Source organism: Trachurus japonicus, chromosome 5 (genome assembly GCF_045865225.1).
Source record: "Trachurus japonicus isolate A0001 chromosome 5, Traja_1.0".
NCBI lineage: Eukaryota > Metazoa > Chordata > Actinopteri > Carangiformes > Carangidae > Trachurus > Trachurus japonicus.
The window spans coordinates 37,238,720-37,258,681 of NC_140911.1; the positions used below are offsets into that span (position 1 = coordinate 37,238,720).

Here is a 19,962-nt window from a genome sequence, read left to right on the forward strand (position 1 = left end):
ATGTGCATGTGCACTGCCTCAAGTGTAAGTTTACATAGCTGTTTGTATTTGTTCATGTGTCTGCAGGCGTTTGGGTGCATTTGTGTGTGTGTGTGTGTGTGTGTGTGTGTGTGTGTGTGTGTTTGTGCGTCACAGGGGTTCATGACCACGGCCCTGACGCGGTGCCAGTGAGGGGTAGCTGCCATCTGGTCAGCCCTGAGGGAGTCCGCCGGCCACCCAGAGCTGCCCGGCCGGAACAGGTAGCCCCGCCTGACATCTCAACTCATCTCCAACCCACCAAACGGCAGATAATGAGCAGCAGACAGCTGGCTGATGGACCCCCCCCCTCCCAACCACCACAAACATCAAGAAAACTGTCAGAAGTGCCGACTGAGCTTTTCAACAATGTAAGTAGTTCTGTGATGGTGGTGGGGAGTTTCATCCACACACACACACACACACACACACACACACACACACACACACACACACACACACACACACACACACACACAGACAAACACAACACAACACATACACATTTGGCTGTTGGGTGATACAACATATCTCTGGCTCATGTATTGAGGACGTTTACCTGAGTTAAGAAGACAAGGTGAGTCATGTAATAGCATTAATAAGGCTCTCTCTGTACAACAAAGGCGCTGTCTCACATCTTTTACATTACAAAGACATGCAGTCACACCATTCAGCCTATAGATGGCAGTATTTCAAAGGAAACTTATGCATGCTGCTGTGTGGATTTATTTGGACTTCTGAATGAAAAAACACACAAATGTGAATGCTTTATAAGATGTGTGAATGGTTTTCATCCAATAGTTTGTGGAGATTTAAACAGGTTGTTTCTTCAAACTTACTTCAAACCAAATGACTTCAGGAGATGTGTGGATAGTATACGATTCAAACCAGGAAAATAGCCTATCAATTTGTAGCTACAAGTGGAAGGCAAACACATTATAAACACACGAAGAGAGCAATCAATCCAACAAACAGGCCCGTTTCACACTGACATTATCTCCATCCTGTCTGTCGCTGACATGTGCAGAAGATTGGTGTAGCCTATTTATATTCAATCTGTCGCCTTATGCATATGTTTATTATCTCTCACTAGTAATAATTATATTATCAATATTAATCTGCGTTCGTGCATTAATCCGCAAACACTTTGAAGCGGACGGCTCGTTTTTAAATGACATCAAAATGTATTGCAATGCGCTCAAGTTGTGCCAAAGGATGACGCGACGGAGGTTGGGTCTGAAAAGCGCACACTGTAGGCTACGTGAGGTGCAAGAGAACTGATGGGTGACTTCACGTAGCGCCGGCATCCAGAGAGAGAGAGAGAGAGAGAGAGAGAGAGAGAGAGAGAGAGAGAGAGAGAGAGAGAGAGAGAGAGAGAGAGAGAGAGGGAGAGGGGTTGTGTGGCAGCCTGTTACAGAGGATGATCAATCCCTGAACGAGGCGGAGGGTCACTTGATACCGTCCTTGTGAGCGGCTGACGGGGGAGATGCTCTGCTGTCCAGATGACTTTACAGGCAGGCAGCGTGTAGAATAAATTAACCGGCAGTTTATCTCGCTTTATCTGGCGTCCTCACGCGAAACATCCACTGACTGACTGACTGACTGATTGAGACGCGGGACGTTTCAAGCCTTCCTCCCTCCAAAAGAAAAAAAAAATCTGCGAAATAACCGGATCTGCGCTATTCATGAATGAGTCTCCTCTTCTTTCAAGGTGAGAAGTCTATCCTTCACAGTTGTAACCTAGCAGCAGCAGCAGCAGCAGCAGCAGCAGCAGCAGCAGCAGCAGCAGCAGCAGCAGCCCGGCTGTGTAAAGTTGGGTATAGACTTTACGCGCCTCGGACGCAGCGATAGACGTTCAGTGATGCCGGTGTGCACGCTGAATCCAAGGTGTGATAGGAAAATGTTGCATGAGTTATCGGTCAGATTGTGTCCGTGGTGGCCACCTGTAACAGTGGGACGACGACGATGCTCTGAAAACAGAGGGACTGTGAATGCCTCAGCTTCAGCACCACATCCACAGAGAAACGGCAAAAGGAGGCAGAGCAGCTTTGCCTCAAAAATCGTTATCAGTGGGATGGAAATTTCAGTCCACTTCAGACAAGCTGCATGCTTGCGCAGAACCCCCCCCCCCCCCCAGAACTCTTTACACTTGTGTGTTATTGTGATGCAGCCATCAGATCAGTGGTGAACAAGAGAGCACCAGAGTGAAGTGAGTGTTTCTCGGGCAGATAGTCGGTCCTCTGCTGCTGCTGCCCCTGTCTCCTGCAGCTGGGGCTCGTGCAGCCTTGGCAGCGCGTGCAGAGCAGAAGCCACTGGGACCCTGATAACGCTGGGCAGGGGGCTACGATGGAGCCTGAGCCTGAAAGAGCTGAAACACACGCAGCTGTCACAGTGCCAACCTCAACAATGCTGTTGACCAAGTGCATCTTTGTTGGAGCCCAGGTCTGTTTGTGTGGTAGTAGGGGGGGTGGAGGGCTGGCTGGCTGCTTGGTGGATTCACGGCTGTTTGACTCTCTCCCCTCCTCATGCAAACCAGATGAACCCCTCTTCCCTCTGTGTGCTTTTTCTGGTCTGGCTTATCTGGCTGGCCAGTTGGACTAGCTTTTCTTCTCTGGGCCCCTCCAGAGTGGGTAAAGCCTCTCACATAGAGAGTGAGAGAGAGTGGCTTCTCTCTTGGCATGATGATGCCAGTCATGCGCTCCGGCACTTTATCAGTTGCCTGCTAATTTTAGAATTTAAATGAATCTCCATATTAGTTCTGTCTCTCTCTCTTTTGCAGCATTTGACGGCATAAATGAAACTGGGGTTCGGGTTGTTCATGATTTCTGCTCATCTAAGAAGCCTTAGTTATGTAGTCAAGGGTTAACCACTCCAAACTCAAAAGCAGACCAATTTTTAGAGCACGACTTTATCTTAAATACAAGAAAACACATGTTCCTTCCTTTGGCTCCCTGCCACTCACTCAGTTTGGTCTTACAAGCTTACGGGCTTTGAATGATCTGTCTCTGATATTCAACACATATTTTTAACGATTGAATGAATTTTCACTTGCATGACATTTGCAAAGCTCAAAACTTGATTTGCCAATGTTTCTTTCATAACAATGTGCTGCTTATTCAGGATAATCCACAGATCTAGCTGTGATCTCTTTTCACTTGAACTAGCCTACTTCAAAAGGAATGAGTATCATGTAATCCAGGGTCTCCAGATCATCCGGTGCAACCTGGACAAATTTGACAAGAAAAGTTGCAGATGAGGTTTTTCAAAATGCTTTGAAGGTCACAAAGAAATATCCATTCATTGTTTCAGACCTTGGCTGTAGTTTAATGGCTAGACACATCGGAGAAAATGTTTTTTTTTCTAATTTGGGTGAAATCTTTCCTTAATGCAATTCACTGTACAACACTGTAGCATCAGAGTAGAGGCAAAAGAGGACATTTCCAGAAACACAAGGCGTAATTAGGTGTAAAAATGGGCTTCCGTTGGATTGCTCAATTAATTTTGTGATGTATTTTTTTAAGGACAAAGGGTTTAAAGTGAAACCGTATTATTTGGGAGTTTCTTGACCCTGCAGGCAACCCCCGGACCAGTGTAGGTGAAGTAATTTAGAACATCTGTCTCTGCCATTTTCACGCCATGACTTAAGAGCTATCTCAGACTTCTACAGAGATAAATGAGCTCTACTGTATGTCTGAGAAGATATATTACAAAGGGAGGAAAAGGGGAAACGGGAGCACAACGCCGCCCTGTGAAAAACAGCTTCTGATTTAAATGACCAGCAGTTTAATCCATGACATTGATTCTGGAGTCATTGGAAATATCAGGGTGTGTGGTGTGGTTCAGGGACAGAGGTGGAGGCCATGCAGTCTCTACCATAGTGCATCAGGAGAATTAGTGTATGTAACACAATTACACGGTGTGTGAGTGCACAGCAGCTCACTGCTACTAACCCATAGCTGGAGACCCCCCACCTCCAACCCAAACCCCCTCCCCCCAGCCACTACCCCGGTTGCCCACGGAGACACTGATTAAACACGACTGTTCAGATGCTACAGCTCCAAGGAAGGAGAAGGAGAGCCCCCAGTGTGTGTGTGTGTGTGTGTCTGCATTGTGTGTTTGTATGTGTTCATACATATGCGCTTGCTTTACTATATGTGTGTGCATTTGTTTGTGTGCAGATATAGTGTGTACATGAGAGAGTACAGAGGAAGGGGCAATAAGAGAAGAAACACAAACAGTGATATTAAACCAACAGTGATGGGAGAGACAACAAAACACTGCAGACCGTCAGGCGCTGCTGATATGCTGTTGTCCTCACTCACTCACTCACTCACTCACTCACTCACTCTTTTTTTCTTCCTTCATCCCTCTTTCAATCTTCATGCTTCTGCTTGTTTCAGTGTCTGATCCAGGCCTGGAGGGAGGTGCATGCACAGGTGGAGAGTGAGGATGGTGCAGAGGTAGAGCGGAGAGCAAGAGGAGGAAATAGACACTGCAGGTAGCAGGAGTGAGGAAGACTAATAAAGACAGAGACAAACAGACAGACAGACAGAGGAAGAGAGAGAGTGAGAGATGGAGGGAGAGAGGTGGTGACAAACAGTGGAGGAGAGAAGTGAGAGGGAGGAGAGGTACAAGTGGAAAGCGTGCAGCTCACCTGCCAGATGGCAGCTTTGGCAGCACTCAGCATGCAGTGATGGCGGTCTTGCAATATGGCGCATCGCCTCCAGATTGTCACACCGTTGTTGATACAAACAGTGCAATAACTTTGCTGATGTGTGTGTTTTGCTTGGTTTTCTTTGGCACTGGTGGAAGCAGCAGACGGCATATGGCCGTAAAGAAAAGCTGACAAAGTTGAAGGATGTCACGTCTATTTTCTCCTAGAAGAATATTGACACATTGGGGTTTTTTTTTTTTTGCAACTTTGAAGAATTTGTCATCTCTCTTTGCCTCAAAGATGCACTGCAGTTTTTTTTTTTTTTTTTTACACATGAAGATCAATTTAGTCGTCACGAACAGCAGTACTTATAAAAACAGTTGGAACACTTCTGTGGCTCTGAGGGAGCTTTTTAAAGCCTGAGAGAATAACACAGATGATGCCAATAGAGCTTAGAGAAACGGCTTGACAAACTCAGAGCATGGAGTTTCAAAAACACTGGCTTCTATCATCTCACGAAAAGATGCTATTTGTACTGGGACGCATAGATTCGGTGTTTTTGGAGCTTCACAACACTGATTTGGACCTTTTTACAATAAATGTGTGCTGCTGCTGCTACCTTGTCCTGCTCATATCCAGTTTGGGTGATAGTGTGCCTGATGAGGGGACTTTCAGTCAACTGATTTATTAAAATGTGACAAATTAGAATTAGATGTAAAATATTGGTTATACATAGACACTGAGAGCAGATGAAATCTGGTCTTAATGTGGTGAGGCACGGTAAACATGTGTCACTTCTCTTAAACCATCGATTTCCATCCGTTACTAACCCGTAACCTCCAACTGCAAAGTTTCGTAGTTGTGAAGTTTTTTTCCCTCATGATTTGGAACGACAGCAAACACCTGCTGAATGAGACGCTCTTACAAAAAAAAAGTAAGTCGTTGGTTTCTCCGTTAATACCCACTGCGGTTACTTGTATGAACATCTGCAAAATGGTGCCCATCAGGTTACCTATACCACATGTCCCTGAAGCCCAGAGCACCTGAACTACATCTGAGGCTGCTGTCATGTTCAGCCCTTGGCAGCCACAAACCAGGTGGGACTGGACTTAGTTAATAGAGTTGGCGGATTCAATTTTAATTTGAGGATCAAGTCCCATCAAGAAGGACAGGTTGTAGCAGGGGGAAATCTTCTCTGCTGTGGATGCTTTAGTGTTTTCCCAGTATGTGTCATCCCTGAAGGAGATTTAGTAAAAAAGATTTAAGGAACCTGTGCCCTATTTGTCTTCCAGTGGATTTCTATTTGAGGAAATTCACCCGTGTTTGCAGTCCTGGTAGACCTCTGGCCCACAAGGGTGCTGTTCTTTTAACCAGGCTATTTCTATTTCTGAACACTGGTGAAATTTCTGTGCATTTACTCAAAATCAAAGTCAGAGACTTAGGAAACGGGATAAAGTTTCAGAGTAGGTTAGAATTAGGGCCAAGCCGGGCCCGAACATGGAGGCAGGCTGAGATAATCTGGACAGATGCTTGTATTTGTACAGCTTTCGGGTGAATGGCCACCAAAGGCCTTATCTGCACTGTGGATTAAATGTTAAATGGGTTTTGGAGCAGCAGATACTTAGAGGGAAACTTTTTGAATAGTAGAGCATGCACCACCTCTCCTCCTCTTCCCTGTTTCTCTTTCCCTCGCTTGTTGTCAAACGCCGTCTCCTCTTGCTCATAGTGATTTGTCAGCAGTGGAGGTAGCAGCTGTTCCTTTTGCACCGTAATTTCTTTGATCGTAATTATTCGTGCCAGCTACCTCCAACCTTGGCATCCTCTGCCCCGTGAAACCATATGGGCAAAGACGGAGGGGTGGGGGGCGGGGGTGGAGTGTTGGAGTTGGGGTTGGCCACTGAGAAAACATACAGACTTGGAATAAGTTCTTTGATTTCCATGTGCAGTGGTGTGGGAAATATGGACATATGTGCTTCACAGTTTCACATGGACGCTCTGCATCACTGTGTTTGATTATTTTCCTCGTTCATACACTCGCCGGGGTCTCGGCTCCACCGAAGGCAATGCATTTTGCCTGTCAGGTCATGATTTATGCATGCAAAAGCAATATAGGCTGCACATCTGTAGGCAGATCAGTCTGAGTGGAAATATAGCTTTGTTCTACAGGAAGAGCAATGTCAACTCAGAAGATGGAAGCAGACAATAAAACCCCCAGCCATAGAGGCTGGATAGCAGGTTGTTAGTGACTCAGCTGAATCAAAATGGCTTAAAGAGAACTCTTTTAGTACACAACCACAACTGGATAGGTGTTCTGCGCTCGAAGACTGCAGCTCAGCACCCTCATCCTCTATTCCTCTTCAGATGACTCGGAGCCCCGGTCAGACTGCTCTGTTTACTCCTTGTTCTTCTTCTTGCACTTAAGTGATGTTAGGGACGAAGGGGTGGCGGCCAGCCGCTGCAGCACGGCTCACACGCGGCGTGCTGTGTGGTTCCAAAGAAAACGCTACTCGCTCTGTCTTCTTCTGCGGTCGCTGAATTATAGAAGACCCTCTATTGCACTCAGGCTGCATGGGTTTTCATCACAGCGCTGGGGGTCACTTTGACTTTCCCCTCCATGCTCATCATATATGCAACGCGAGGGCTTCGGCAGTTGAGAGGAGCCTGCTTGAGGTCACCATTAACCAGGGAAGAACGACAATGAGATTTATGGAAGAGGATACAGAGCTGAGAAGAGGGATGGGAGGAGAAAGGCATGCATGGGTAAATCTGTCTGTGGCAGCAGTGCCCTTCATGTGGTCCCTGCTCTTAACAGCAATTTCAGATATAGTACTGTATCTGCATGTATAATGCATATGCCCTGAGATAATGGCATGAATTGCAGAGGAGGCTGCTGACTGTGTTGTGGCGATGTGTTGGAATTGGTCCCCTATGTCACATTTGCCTCTGCCCAGGTCCCTCACAGTATCCTGCAGTTATTAGGAGCAGAGCGTGTTGGGATGACATAGTGGTGTTTTACTGTTCCCCGCAGACAACCTCAGCTACTCTACCATCAAGATTAGTGGCCGGCTGGAGAGTCCTAAAGCCTGCAGGATCCGCACTGACCAATAAACTGAACAACAAGAGGGAAGAAAGGGGCAATCATGGTTCATTTTTGTTCATATAAAACCATGCGGGGATACACACAGTGGCCGTGCCAGATGAACTGCCACCAAAACTAAATGAATTTAGAGCAATTCAAATGATTTCTAGAGAATACACACGTCACAAAATGCTAGTGTCATTTATCTAAATATGGGTTGCGAGATTTTTTTTTTTTTTTCCCTGTCTGAGGGAAATGTCTGGAGGATGCACTGCTGTTTGAATTTACATTGTAGAACATAATGATGAAAATTAACCACAGGCCAACTGTCACAAAATTTCTCTGCCTGGCTTCAAAGCAAAGATATCCTGTGGGTATCTGCACTGTGAGCATCCATGCTACACATTCTGCCCTCTGAGGCCCGCGAGTCTGTGTTTCTGTGAAGAGGCCTTACGAGGCGGGGCCCATAGCCCAGGGCTGCCGCCACCCCCCAACCCCCCTCACCCCCCCCCAACTCCCACAACGCAACCATAGATAAAACACGGTGGACTGATCACAAAACACTGCTTTTCTAATAAACCCTACCAGTCCCTTGTGATTCAATATGACATTCATTTAAAAGTCATCGTTAATAAAGACGGCATTTTCATGTCCTAATTCCCCGACTCATCACTGTAGGTAATGGCGACAGCCTCTGGCTCTGGCTTGCTGCTCCCTCCTCCCTCCTGTCTCTGCCACGTTTGACCTACTTCTGTCTCCACAACATTGTAAACAGATCTACTAATTGCCTTCATTTATTCATTTGGAAGTCACGTTCTGTTGCGGCTGGCGCCCTCCCAGCTCATTCATGTGTAATGTGTACAATGCTGCCCCCCCCCCCCCCCCCCCCACCCTCTCCCCCCGAATGACTCGTCCGTGTTGATTCGCAGAAAAAAAAAACCCAGACCAAAGTATCCCCGTCAGGCCATGTGAGTTTACATGCTGTAGGTGCAAACATGGCACAGTACAGTAACAAGAAGCGCTGCAGCCAAAAAACTCGAGCATTTTATATATAAACTTAGACTCTAAACTTCCATCAGTAGCCCCAGTTTTGGAAAACCCACTGACACAAAAAACACATTTCTGCACAGCCGGCTTGTGATCATGAGGACAGAAGCTCTTATGACTGGTGTAGTTGAGACACTTTTCCGCCCCCATGGTCTTATACCATTATTGCTTTTGTGCAGCCTTATAAATCTAGGCCACAAAAAACAACAGCAACGAGAACAACAAAAAAATGTTATCACCTCTGATGCAAGTGACAATGACTCCCATTGTTGACTAAGTGTGAGAACAGAGATGCTTTTTCTGACCTTTAGAAAGATCATGGCACAGCCTGCCAACAGTGCTCCTGGTCTCACACACAAATCTATAACCCAAAAGGTAAACAAGATAAACTTGAAAACCATGCTGTTTGTACAAAATGTGTCTTTTCTTTCAGGGGAAAAGATCATGTTGGCTTATCTCTGTGCTATGTTTGAAAATATAATATCCTGAAAATAATGGGAAAATGTCAAGAACACGGATCGTTCTAATGTAAAGTCATCATCCACAGGTTTATTATGAATTAATTACTTCATTCATCTCTGCTCGCAAGAGCACTGTGATCACGGCAACAGAAAAAACACCACAAAACTCAAGTAATTAGGTTTTTAAATGCCATGAGTGATATTATTAAGAACAGCTTATTTGGATTTTCTAGAATTTGTAAATTCACCGTGCCGAGCTGCCTGTCAGTCACTGGCAGCTTCACATAGCTCCACACTACCAAGATGACTGAGTGGTGAAAATGATGCACACGGGCAGCCTAACAAAGCAATATCCCCTATAAGCATTTTAGTTCATCTCTGATGGCAGATGGGTCAAACAAACAAGGAATTTGAAAAAAGCTAACCATGCCTTCTGTCCCATGAATCATGCCTAACCGGGTGCTGCAGAAGCTATGACAGCATTTCACCCTGTTAACAGCTGAACCCAAAGGATGGATTTGGTTCCACTGATCCACTGATCCAGGTCAAAGGGTCGCGTCTGTGGAACACAAGAGGCCGGCTTCTCCCTCGTCGGTGTAGCGATTGTGATTGGTGTCCCCGGAGGGCCCTGCAAACCATGTTCCTGTGTGTGAGTGTGAATGAGTCACGTCTCGGCTGGAGCGTGTCTGAGTGGCGAGGCGGAGAATTCAGCAGGGAGGACTGCGCAGGGCGAAGAGCTGTCTCTATAATCCAGGGTAAACACTGAGCAGCATGACTGCACGCCTTAGACGTGACCAAAGCCGGCAGAACAGAAATGAATGAAACGACGAGGCTGCTGCTTGCCTGCATGCCTGCCCAAGTGCGTTTGCCACCAGCACTTCCTATTTTCTCTTGTTTTTTTTCTTTCTCTCTGGTCTTTTGTAATTCCTCTGAGGGTTTGACTGGAGATTCTCAACACTGAATTAACCTCTGGGTGGCACTGCTGGTGTCTGTTGTTTAAGGTCATGTCAGACCCAAGCCTGCCTTCCTAAATATCATTTGTTCTGCTATTTGCTGTAGGAAACTCAAGAGAGTCGTCGTATTTATTATTTCTAGATGGGAAAAGGACAGCGCTTGAGGTTCTGATGAGATTACAATGCAAATTACACCAAAAAGGTCTTCACCTGGAAACATGGAAAATTCTAAGTAATGAGATTCTGTTGGATGCCACAGTCCCAGCTGATTTGGTTAAGACAAAATCACTTTTGTGCTTCTTTTTGTGGCAGCACAAAGGGATGAGTCAGATTTCTGTGTTCTAACAAGCCCACTTTCACACAGCTCTTCGCTGAATTACATCCCATTCCAGCATCCCCTTTCACAGAAAAGCAGCCATCATTAGGGAGCAGAAGAAAGAGTTTAAAAAACAGAGAGTACTGAGACTACACACCAGACACACCAATGACCAGAGGTTTCGACTGTTTGGTTTACTCAAAACAAGCATGTGAATGCTGCAAATAGTTTATATTTTACTTCATCCAGAAGCCATCAAAGTATAGAAATGTCAGTACTTCCTATGAACACTGAACACAAAACGTCTGAATAGACTTTTTCATTGAATTTTTGCAATAAAAGGAAAGATGAATGAAGATTGTGGTAACATTAACACAGAAACTGGTTCAAGGACTCATAAGCTTGCAAAGCAGATGATTTGAGAGATTTTCAAAGGAAATTTGCTGGACACTATTTTACCCAAAATAAAGAATCATTAAATATTAGAGCCAACATGTGCTGCCAAATCTCTGCTTTCTCAGAACTCATGAAAGTAAACACAGTTTTTTTGTGTCCAGTCAGGAAAAAAATGGTCATGAATGTGAAAGTCATCACACACACACACAGGAGAGATAGTGTGGTGAGGTGGTGAAAAGCAGAGGGTGACTAAGGCTGATTCATACAGTTCTATGGAAATGTTTTGTATAAAAGACAAAACAAAAAACAAACAAACACCAAACTTCACATTGAACTGCAGCAACAGAGTGAGTGAAAGATATTACTCTTCGGTGGCCAATTACTGGCAGAGTAGCTCACACTGAGCCTGCCAAATTGAGCAGAGTAGGTCGAGACACTCGAGTGACTTCTCCCCCCGGTGTGAGTGTGGTGGGGACAGATGGACAGGAGATGCTGGAGTGGAGCTGGAGTCGTCCCAGCCAGCTCAGTGTCAGTCCATCCGTTCCATCCCTGGCTTCGACTCAACTCAGCCGGACATCCTGTTAGTCAGCCAATGGAGAGCACCCACCGCATCATGACCCCCGCATTAGGATCTGACATGGCTGTCTTCATTTAACCTTTACTTATACCAGGAAATCTTGCTGAGAAACACCCTGTTTATGGGAGTTACAGCCAAGACAGTTGCCTTTGAGCTAAAGCTGTTTAGCATTTGGCAGGATATCTATAAAGTACATTCACTGAGGGGGGTTAACTGATTTTTCTTTTTTTTTTTAAGTATTAACATAAGAGTGTAAAGTGTCTCTTGGAGTGGTAGTGGGGAGGACAAAGGCGGAATAGAAACAAGGCTGGGGAGCCAGTTTGGAGAGGCTGCTAGTGGCACAGAGGCAGGATTTAGGATGATGTAGGCGTCTTAATTTATGGCCTGTCCTCCTATGCAGACAGTTTTATTACTCCATTAATGGACTTCGATGAAGTAAGAGCGTATGTGAAGCCACTTTATCTATGATGCTTGTGTTGCCTTCTTTTTTTTCATTTTCAGATAAAAACGTGTTTTCTGGTCCAACTGAGCTCGTTTTATTTCATCTACATGAAAAGCACCTTGCATCAGTGTGAAACATACATCTCACAGCAGATATGAGGAGGGAAACAAAAAGGGGAAAAAGCCCCACACGTCCTTTGCTTTGTGTGTAACTCATCCATCCTGCGGTCCATCTGTCTGAGAGGCATTGTTTGTCCCCTGGAAATATCTCCATAAAATGTGCTAATGAAATTAAACAGGGAAGAGTGAGGGCTGACGCTGCCTGCCTCTGAATCTCTAATGACTCCCTCCATCCCTGGAAAAAGCCTGATTAATTTAGGAATGTCGGCTGCAGTGGAGAGTGATTAATTCCTCTTGGATTCAACCATTCAAACGAACGAGGCAGAGGGGAGAGAGGAAAACAGGCAGCCCAAAATATGGACGCATAATTAATACATTTGGATAATTTAATTAGCCACCCAAACAGAGGGAAGGCACAGCTACAGTGTGTCACTGCTTTGTTCAAGTAATAGGCTGCAGTTAGTTCTCTCTTACGGAGAGGCGAATATAATGAGCTCCCCTGCTGATAGGGGGAATATTGGACCATCTCTTGGGTTAGTAAATATGGGGAGACAGTTTGAACAAATGATTACTTGTTTCTTTGATGTCTCATGTGTCTGACTAAGCAGAGATAGAGGGGAAACAAGCACAGGCAATATATTTCAAGGTTTCTAAATGAAGTGTCTAATCATAGCCTGAAAGCACCATTTCTCTCTTGAAAGAATCAAGGATCTTTAAAACAAATGTCTCTCTCTTCTCTTTCAGAATGATGTGAAGATCACTTTCAGGGGACAACGCTGCTCTTCAGCTCATCTTCTACACAGTGCAATCCTGTCGTGTTTTGTCTGAGCTGTGTGTTTTTTTTGGAGCCCCGTGGGAATGGGAATGTGCTTGGATAAAGGATGGACTTACTGCGGCCTCACTAAAGGTCACGGTCCCCATAAGGTCACGTCATGGCCTCTGGCACTGTGGCTATTGACTCTAATCTCTGTGAATCAAGAGACGACTGTTGGACAGACTATGAACACCTTCCAATCAGAGAGGAATCAGTGGTCGCTCAACCACCTGACTGTGCATGAGTCCACTGGGGCGCTGTACGTCGGAGCCGTCAACCGAATCTACAGGTTGTCGGCCAATCTCACGCTGCTGGTGTCCCACGACACGGGGCCGGAGTACGACAACAAAGCGTGTTATCCTCCGCTGATCGTCCAGCCCTGCTCCGAGCCTCTGGCCTCCACAGACAACGTTAACAAACTGTTGCTCATCGACTACTCTCACAATCGGCTGCTGGCCTGCGGCAGCCTCTACCAGGGCGTCTGCAAGCTGATGAGGCTGGACGACTTGTTCATCCTGGTCGAGCCCACGCATAAGAAAGAACACTACCTGTCCAGTGACAACCAGACGGGGACAATGTACGGGGTTGTCGTGCCTTCGCAGGGTCAGGACGCCACACTGTACATCGGCACGGCCGTCGGAGGCAAGCAGGACTACTTCCCCACCATCTCCAGCCGCAAGCTGCCTCGTGACCCAGAATCCTCCTCCATGCTGGACTACGAGCTTCACACCGACTTTGTTTCATCGCTCATCAAAATCCCCTCAGACACACTGGCCCTCGTCCCGCATTTCGACATCTACTACATCTACGGTTTCGCTAGCGGCAACTTTGTCTATTTCATGACGGTCCAGCCGGAGACTCCGGAGAACGGGATGCCCGCCGGCGGTTCCCCTGGAGACCTGTTTTACACCTCTCGCATCATCCGCCTCTGCAAAGGTGACACCAAGTTCCACTCCTATGTGTCGCTCCCCGTGGGGTGTGTACACAGAGGCGAGGAGTACCGTCTGCTGCAGGCGGCGTACCTGGCCAAGGCCGGCAGGGTTCTGGCAAAGTCGCTCAACATCAGCGCCCAGGAGGACGTGCTCTTCGCCGTCTTCTCCAAGGGACAGAAGCAGTACCACGACCCTCCAGATCACTCCGCTCTCTGCATCTTCACCATCCAGGACATCAACACGCGCATCAAGGAGCGGCTGCAGTCCTGCTACCAGGGAGAGGGAAACCTGGAGCTGCACTGGCTGCTGGGAAAGGATGTGCAGTGCACCAAGGCGGTAGGTAGACTGATGGAGAGAGAAAAGCAGACAGCCCTTTGAATTCACCTCATAAAACCGTAAGCGTTTGCAGACACGCATTCAGACGCACTATAAAACCCACATGGTGCGGAGCTGCTCTGATACAGATTTACCAAAAGTTGGCTCTTTGTGTATCCACAACCATGATTGCAGCCTAAATAGCTGATAGGTAAGCAGCCAACGTCGGGCTGAAGACACCATTCACATTTTCAGGATCCCATGAGAGCAGAGGGAGCTGGAGGAGATTAATTCCACAATGCTAATCAGAGGAGTTTTGTGTGGAGCTTTGATTTCATTCAGGGGGTTTGGGCACTGACTCCCGCCTTCTTCTCCCACCCCCATCTCCATCCTCCCTTGCTAGTCGCTGTCAGCACTATTTGAACCCTCTGAGACCCGTTCTTGATCTTGAGAAAAGGGCTTTCTTGTAAATGTCCAAGTCTGTGCCTTTGTAAAAGCTATAATTCTGTATAATGAGCGGCTTTCACGCAAACTACAGTAGTTGAAAGCAAACCATGAAAACAATGATATTCATCACATCCATCGCTCTGGTGGTTCTCAACATGTACTTTCATTCTACCATGCTATCTGACAAATAAGATGTAATGTTATTAATAAAAGCAGCAGTGGGAGGATGGAGATGCATAACACTTTAATAATTAACTCTCACTGCACTAGAGAGCTTTGTATCTAAAGTGGACTACAAATTAAATGCCATGGTTCACTTTGTTAAGATGTCACTATATAGGCTACTGAGTTTCTTGTAGGTTACATGATTAATTATTCTGTGTGAAAGATCAACAGCCTGATGTTTCCAGAGAGGCATCTATGTTTTTTTTTTTCTTTTTGAGGCCAAGACTGATATCAGAAATCTTCCTACCTGTGCCAAGATTTTACACAAGGCTGGTAATTCCTCAGAAAAAACCAATATAGTTTTATTCTGCTGCTTTACTGACACTTAAAACACACAGGAGAGAATAATACGATACCCATGTGTAACAAGCATCGGAGTTGTCTGTTTTATCCAGCAGCCTTCAACTAAACAATGCCTTATTGTAGTTACCTTGAGAATGAAGATGATCAAGTTGTTTTTCCTAAACCTAACCAAGTAATTCTAATGCCTAAACCTAATTAAACCATAACCATGGTGACCATCAGTATGGCTCTCTTGGTATGATGCAGTGTTAATGATAAGCATGACAGGAAACACTCCTATGGGTCAGAATATAGGGTTGACTTTTGAGAACCATGAATATCATCCAATAATTTCACTGAGAAAAATCATATTCATATTATATATTATATATAAAGTATATATATCTTATAGACTATCTATATATCTTATAGACTTTAAAATGAAAAAAGTCTTCCTGCTGATGGAGCTAAATCAGTAAATCTCTTAAGTCATTGTGATTCCTCCTCTTGGTACCATGAATATCTGCAAGTAATTTAAAGACGTTTCATCCAGTTCGCAACAAAACAAAACAAAATGTCAATCTGATGGGACAAAGCAGGGAGTCAGAGCATCACTGCAGTCACACAGATGAATACAGTGGAGACCATGAATGTCTGAATTACATGGCAAGAGAGGTGGCGGACCAACTGACGAAAAATCCAACCACTTGCCTAGAGCGAGTGTAGATACAGCGATAATATTTCACCACTGATATGTAGATGAATCCCTTATAGTTCCTGATGCTCATTCTCAGGCCTATACAGTATATGACATTAAAAATTCAGAGGCTGAATATTAGACTGGCAGTTTTGTGTGCAGTCAAATGTGCATCAGATGCTTAAACCTGTACAAAATGTATGTTCAACAGAAAAGAGTCATGAAGATGAAATGGCTCATTTGTGTTTTCTTTTACAAGACTTGGGTGTCAGACAGGGGAAAGAGAGGGGCGTGGTGGGATATGAAGTTTGTTTATGCTGAGTTCAGTTCGCCGATCACATTCAGTAAAGCTCAGGAAAGTCATTTGGTGAGAGGAAAAACACACTAAGGCCTAATATGGGCATAAGAAGTCGGGGATGTGAAATAAGAAATTAGCTGCCCTAAAAAGGTAGATTTATATACTGAGTGACAGGCAATTAGCAAAGGTTTGAGGTGAATTTTAGTAGATGTAACAGGACTGTTTAGCATGCAGCTCCCTTTGATGCTTAATCAAAACCTGACATCTCTTGTGCTGTGTGTTTGTATGATGTCAGATCAAGCGATCTAAAAAATCACAGAAACAGGCGCAAAAAACACACAGCGTCTCTCGTGTTTGCCATCAGCAATTAGTCTGCTCCGCAAATTCGCCCGCTCCGAGGCTTGTTGATAAACGCAGCAGCCCAAACCCTTTTGAAGTAACCATTTTTAACCCTGAAGATTGTGCAGTTAATGCATGTTAGGCTTACTACAAGTCAGTTTGAGTTCTCTTCTTCTATTTGCAAGTGTCTACAGCGATCTCAGTCATTACTTAAGCTCCTTCCTCTGTCTCGTTACCTCCATCTTCCCTCCTTGTATCTGTCATCCTCGCTCCTCCTTCCCTTCACTCTTTCACCTTTTCTGTTTCTCTGACTTTCTCCATCACATTTATTAAAAAACACATCCCTCTGCATCTTCACCCCCCTCCCTCCTTCTCCTCCACAACCAACACCCTCCCTTTCTTCTCTCCATGCAGCCTGTTCCCATCGATGATCACTTCTGCGGCCTGGATATAAACCAACCCCTAGGGGGTTCTCAGCTGGTGTCGGGTCGGACAGTGTTCACTGAGAGCAGGGACAGGCTGACCTCTGTCACCTCCTACGTCTACAACGGACACAGTGTGGTCTTCCTGGGCACCAGAAGTGGACGGCTGAAGAAGGTCAGAACAATTCACAGAATTTACTATATTTTTTTCCTTCTTTTTTCCTCTGTAAAATGGTGGTTTTCATGGAATTGACAACACTTTAGAGAAGCAACAAGCCTCTTCATTTAAAGCAGAAGTAAGCGATCCGGTCGTTTTGGCTAACTTCTTGTCAGCCCCGCCCTCATCATGGATCTATTGGTCCTCGTCCCTACGTCACCACATTCACACGCATCCCTTGGTTGCACACACAGCCATTCATGCCGTTCTCTCTCCTCATTGGATAAAGGTTGTAGGATACAAGGAAAGTTTTCTCCTCTGCTTACAGCAGAGCAGAGTGACTGACAGACCTGTGTTTCGGACCAAACACTCTATGTAAGTGATTGCCGTCGGAAGATATAACTATTTAAGACTTATATTAACGTAAACATTCCGCTTACTTCTGCTTTAACTGCTCACGTTACTTACTCACACCAATTTTTTTAACCTGCTGCTGGTGACCCAGTGGCACTTCTGCCTCTTTAGATCGTTGTCTCCCTGTTTTAGGTTTTACAATGCAGCATAATCCCAAATCACCAAAATTGCTGCCCAGGCACATTTCATATTGTGCAGTTGCAGTAATTCAAACAGGTCTGATGCTGTGCCCATTGACAGCTATTACTTGTGCTCAGCCAAACAACTAATCACGGCTCTCTAAGTGGGATTCAGAACAGAAACATCATCCTCTTACAATACAGTAGCAGAAAAATAGCACAGTACACAAAGTACATGCACAGAAATACCAACTCTTAAAGTGACATATTCATATATCAAATGTGAAAAATGTGAACTGCTCCTAGCAACTGTTACTGCAGCTCCTGTATTAACTGAAAATGACGACCGTGGACAGATATGTGCCTCACTACTCATTAATCAGAGCAAAGCAAATCAAAATAACTGCCGTCCCATTATCACAGTGTCGGGCTGAATGAATGAAATGAAACAAAATGAAAATTCAGATTGAGTACCGCACTAAACGACACGAGAAGTGTAAAAATACTCTGTTGTGCATTGATTCTGCGGGAATAAAAGAAAAATCTGATCAACATTCAAGGAGCAAATTTGAATCACACTTCTGTTAAGTCTGGAAACTTGTGGTAGACAACATTCAGACTGAGATAGACTTATTTTTAATTCCTTGTATGTGGGATCATGCTCCAAAAACACAAAAAACTAAGTGCAAGCTTTGTTCTGTCACATCTTTCCAATCTGGTCAATATCTATGTCTTTCAAAATCCACATCCACAGTTTATAACTTGTTTCCTTTTGAAATCTGATGAAATCTGTTTATCCGTACTACATCAGAATGTCTGACATGAACTCCATGTAGCATGATTCATCAGTTGTTCACAGAGATATCATCATCTCTAACTGTTTTTGTGTCTCACCACCACAGCACATTTAGTTAATTATGATCTTTAATCCATTAACTCTAATTAACGCAATAATCTTCTCAATTAATGATCTAATTACCATAACTGGTTATGTATAATATATCATGACGATTATGGTGGGACATTGTGCTGCTGAACAAAGGTGCAGTAATCGTGCGCCACGGTGCTGGTGCTTTTAGAAGGGAACAAATTGATGTAAATCTCCATCCATGACTACTTGAATCAGAGCTGAAGTGCTTGCACATTCTTTCCTTTTATACCAGTTGAAAGAAACATGATATTATGTAGCTCTAGTGCCTCGTGTTTAACAGCGTCCAGGTGGATTTTAGGGTTTGAATGGCTTTTAGCATTACAAAGCACTTGAAGGGCCACTTCATAGATTCCTACCATTACGTCTGTGCGCTTGACAAGACCTTATTGATAAACATCATTGGACTTTTCAGTGTTAGAAACTGTTTCAGTGTTTCAACTGTTCAACTGTTTCTTTCACTGTTAGAAATCCTCCATGGGAGGAGTAAAATAAATTATAATATACTTTTCAGTTTTTACTTGTTTCCTTGTTTTGTTTCAGATTCTAAGTCTTATCTCTGGTTTCAAGGATTCAAAGTCTGGCTTAAGTTTTATTATGTAGGTCTGGATATATTCTACTATTTCTTCTATTGATAACAAATCCAGTGAAAAGACTAAAACCAGCATTGAATATATTACTGTCTGTGTATCCAGTGCCTGATATAGCTTATTCCTCTGTGCCACAGATGTCCATTGTTGTCCAAAATCTATTAAAAACGCATTAGCGGGCCACACAGTCACACAAACACATTTCTTCTTTACAATAAACATTGGCTCTGTAGTTTATTTTTGAGTCAGTCCCTCATCCACTCTTGTGCTGGCTTGTATACCCACTACCACACCAAATGTGCAGCTGGAAAATAGTCATCAAATGCATTTTTCACTTTACTTAAAACTACAGTGCCCAGCTGTTTTTAAGAGGTCACTTAATCTCTTTAAAAATGAATCCATATGTGTGTGACCCATTTTTTTTTAGCTTTTAGTTTAGTCTTCAATAGGAACAAATGAGCTTATAGGGCAGAGTGACAGACAGGCGAGGGAATTCCAAAAGCATTAAGAGATTGACGGACACATTGATGGTTTTGGTTGTTTCATTGGTTTTGTTGACAATAGTAAATCTATAGAGTATCATCAGAGTATCACCAGCCCTGTCCATTAAATTACTGTATGACTTAAATACTCCATGTAGGTTGCCTTATGTTTCTTAAATTTGCCTCTCCTAGTTTTAAGTCTAACTTAATCTGGGAAAGAGATGGTTTAGAGCTTTTTTCTGCTGCTCGACCAGTGCTTATATCATCAAGTATAGGGATTAAGGATGAATACTGGGTACTGACAGGGCATGGTATGCTTGAAGCGCCCATAGTCTGTATGGTGCACCGCCCAACCAGCGAAAAGTGAAGGTAGAAGTGTTTGCAGCAGTTGTGTTCAGAGCGAGCAGCCTGCTGTGACAGCGAGGGGAGACACACTGAGCTT

The 19,962-nt window shown here is 44.5% G+C and overlaps 1 protein-coding gene across 2 annotated transcripts in view; it reads left to right on the forward strand.

Annotated features, from left to right (window-relative positions):
* The first annotated feature begins 1,506 nt into the window (after positions 1 to 1,506).
* Positions 1,507 to 19,962, forward strand: part of LOC146988126 (plexin-A2-like) — an 81,931-nt gene continuing 63,475 nt past the window's right edge. The window contains exons 1-3 of one of the 2 annotated variants that reach the window (XM_085777768.1): positions 1,507 to 1,726; positions 12,804 to 14,141; positions 16,823 to 17,005. In XM_085777768.1, coding sequence (XP_085633894.1) covers positions 12,918 to 14,141; positions 16,823 to 17,005 — 1,407 coding nt within the window. In that variant the 5' untranslated portion in view covers positions 1,507 to 1,726; positions 12,804 to 12,917. Of the gene's footprint in view, positions 1,727 to 12,794; positions 14,142 to 16,822; positions 17,006 to 19,962 lie in introns of those variants that run through there. The other variant, XM_085777769.1, reaches the window with a different exon arrangement.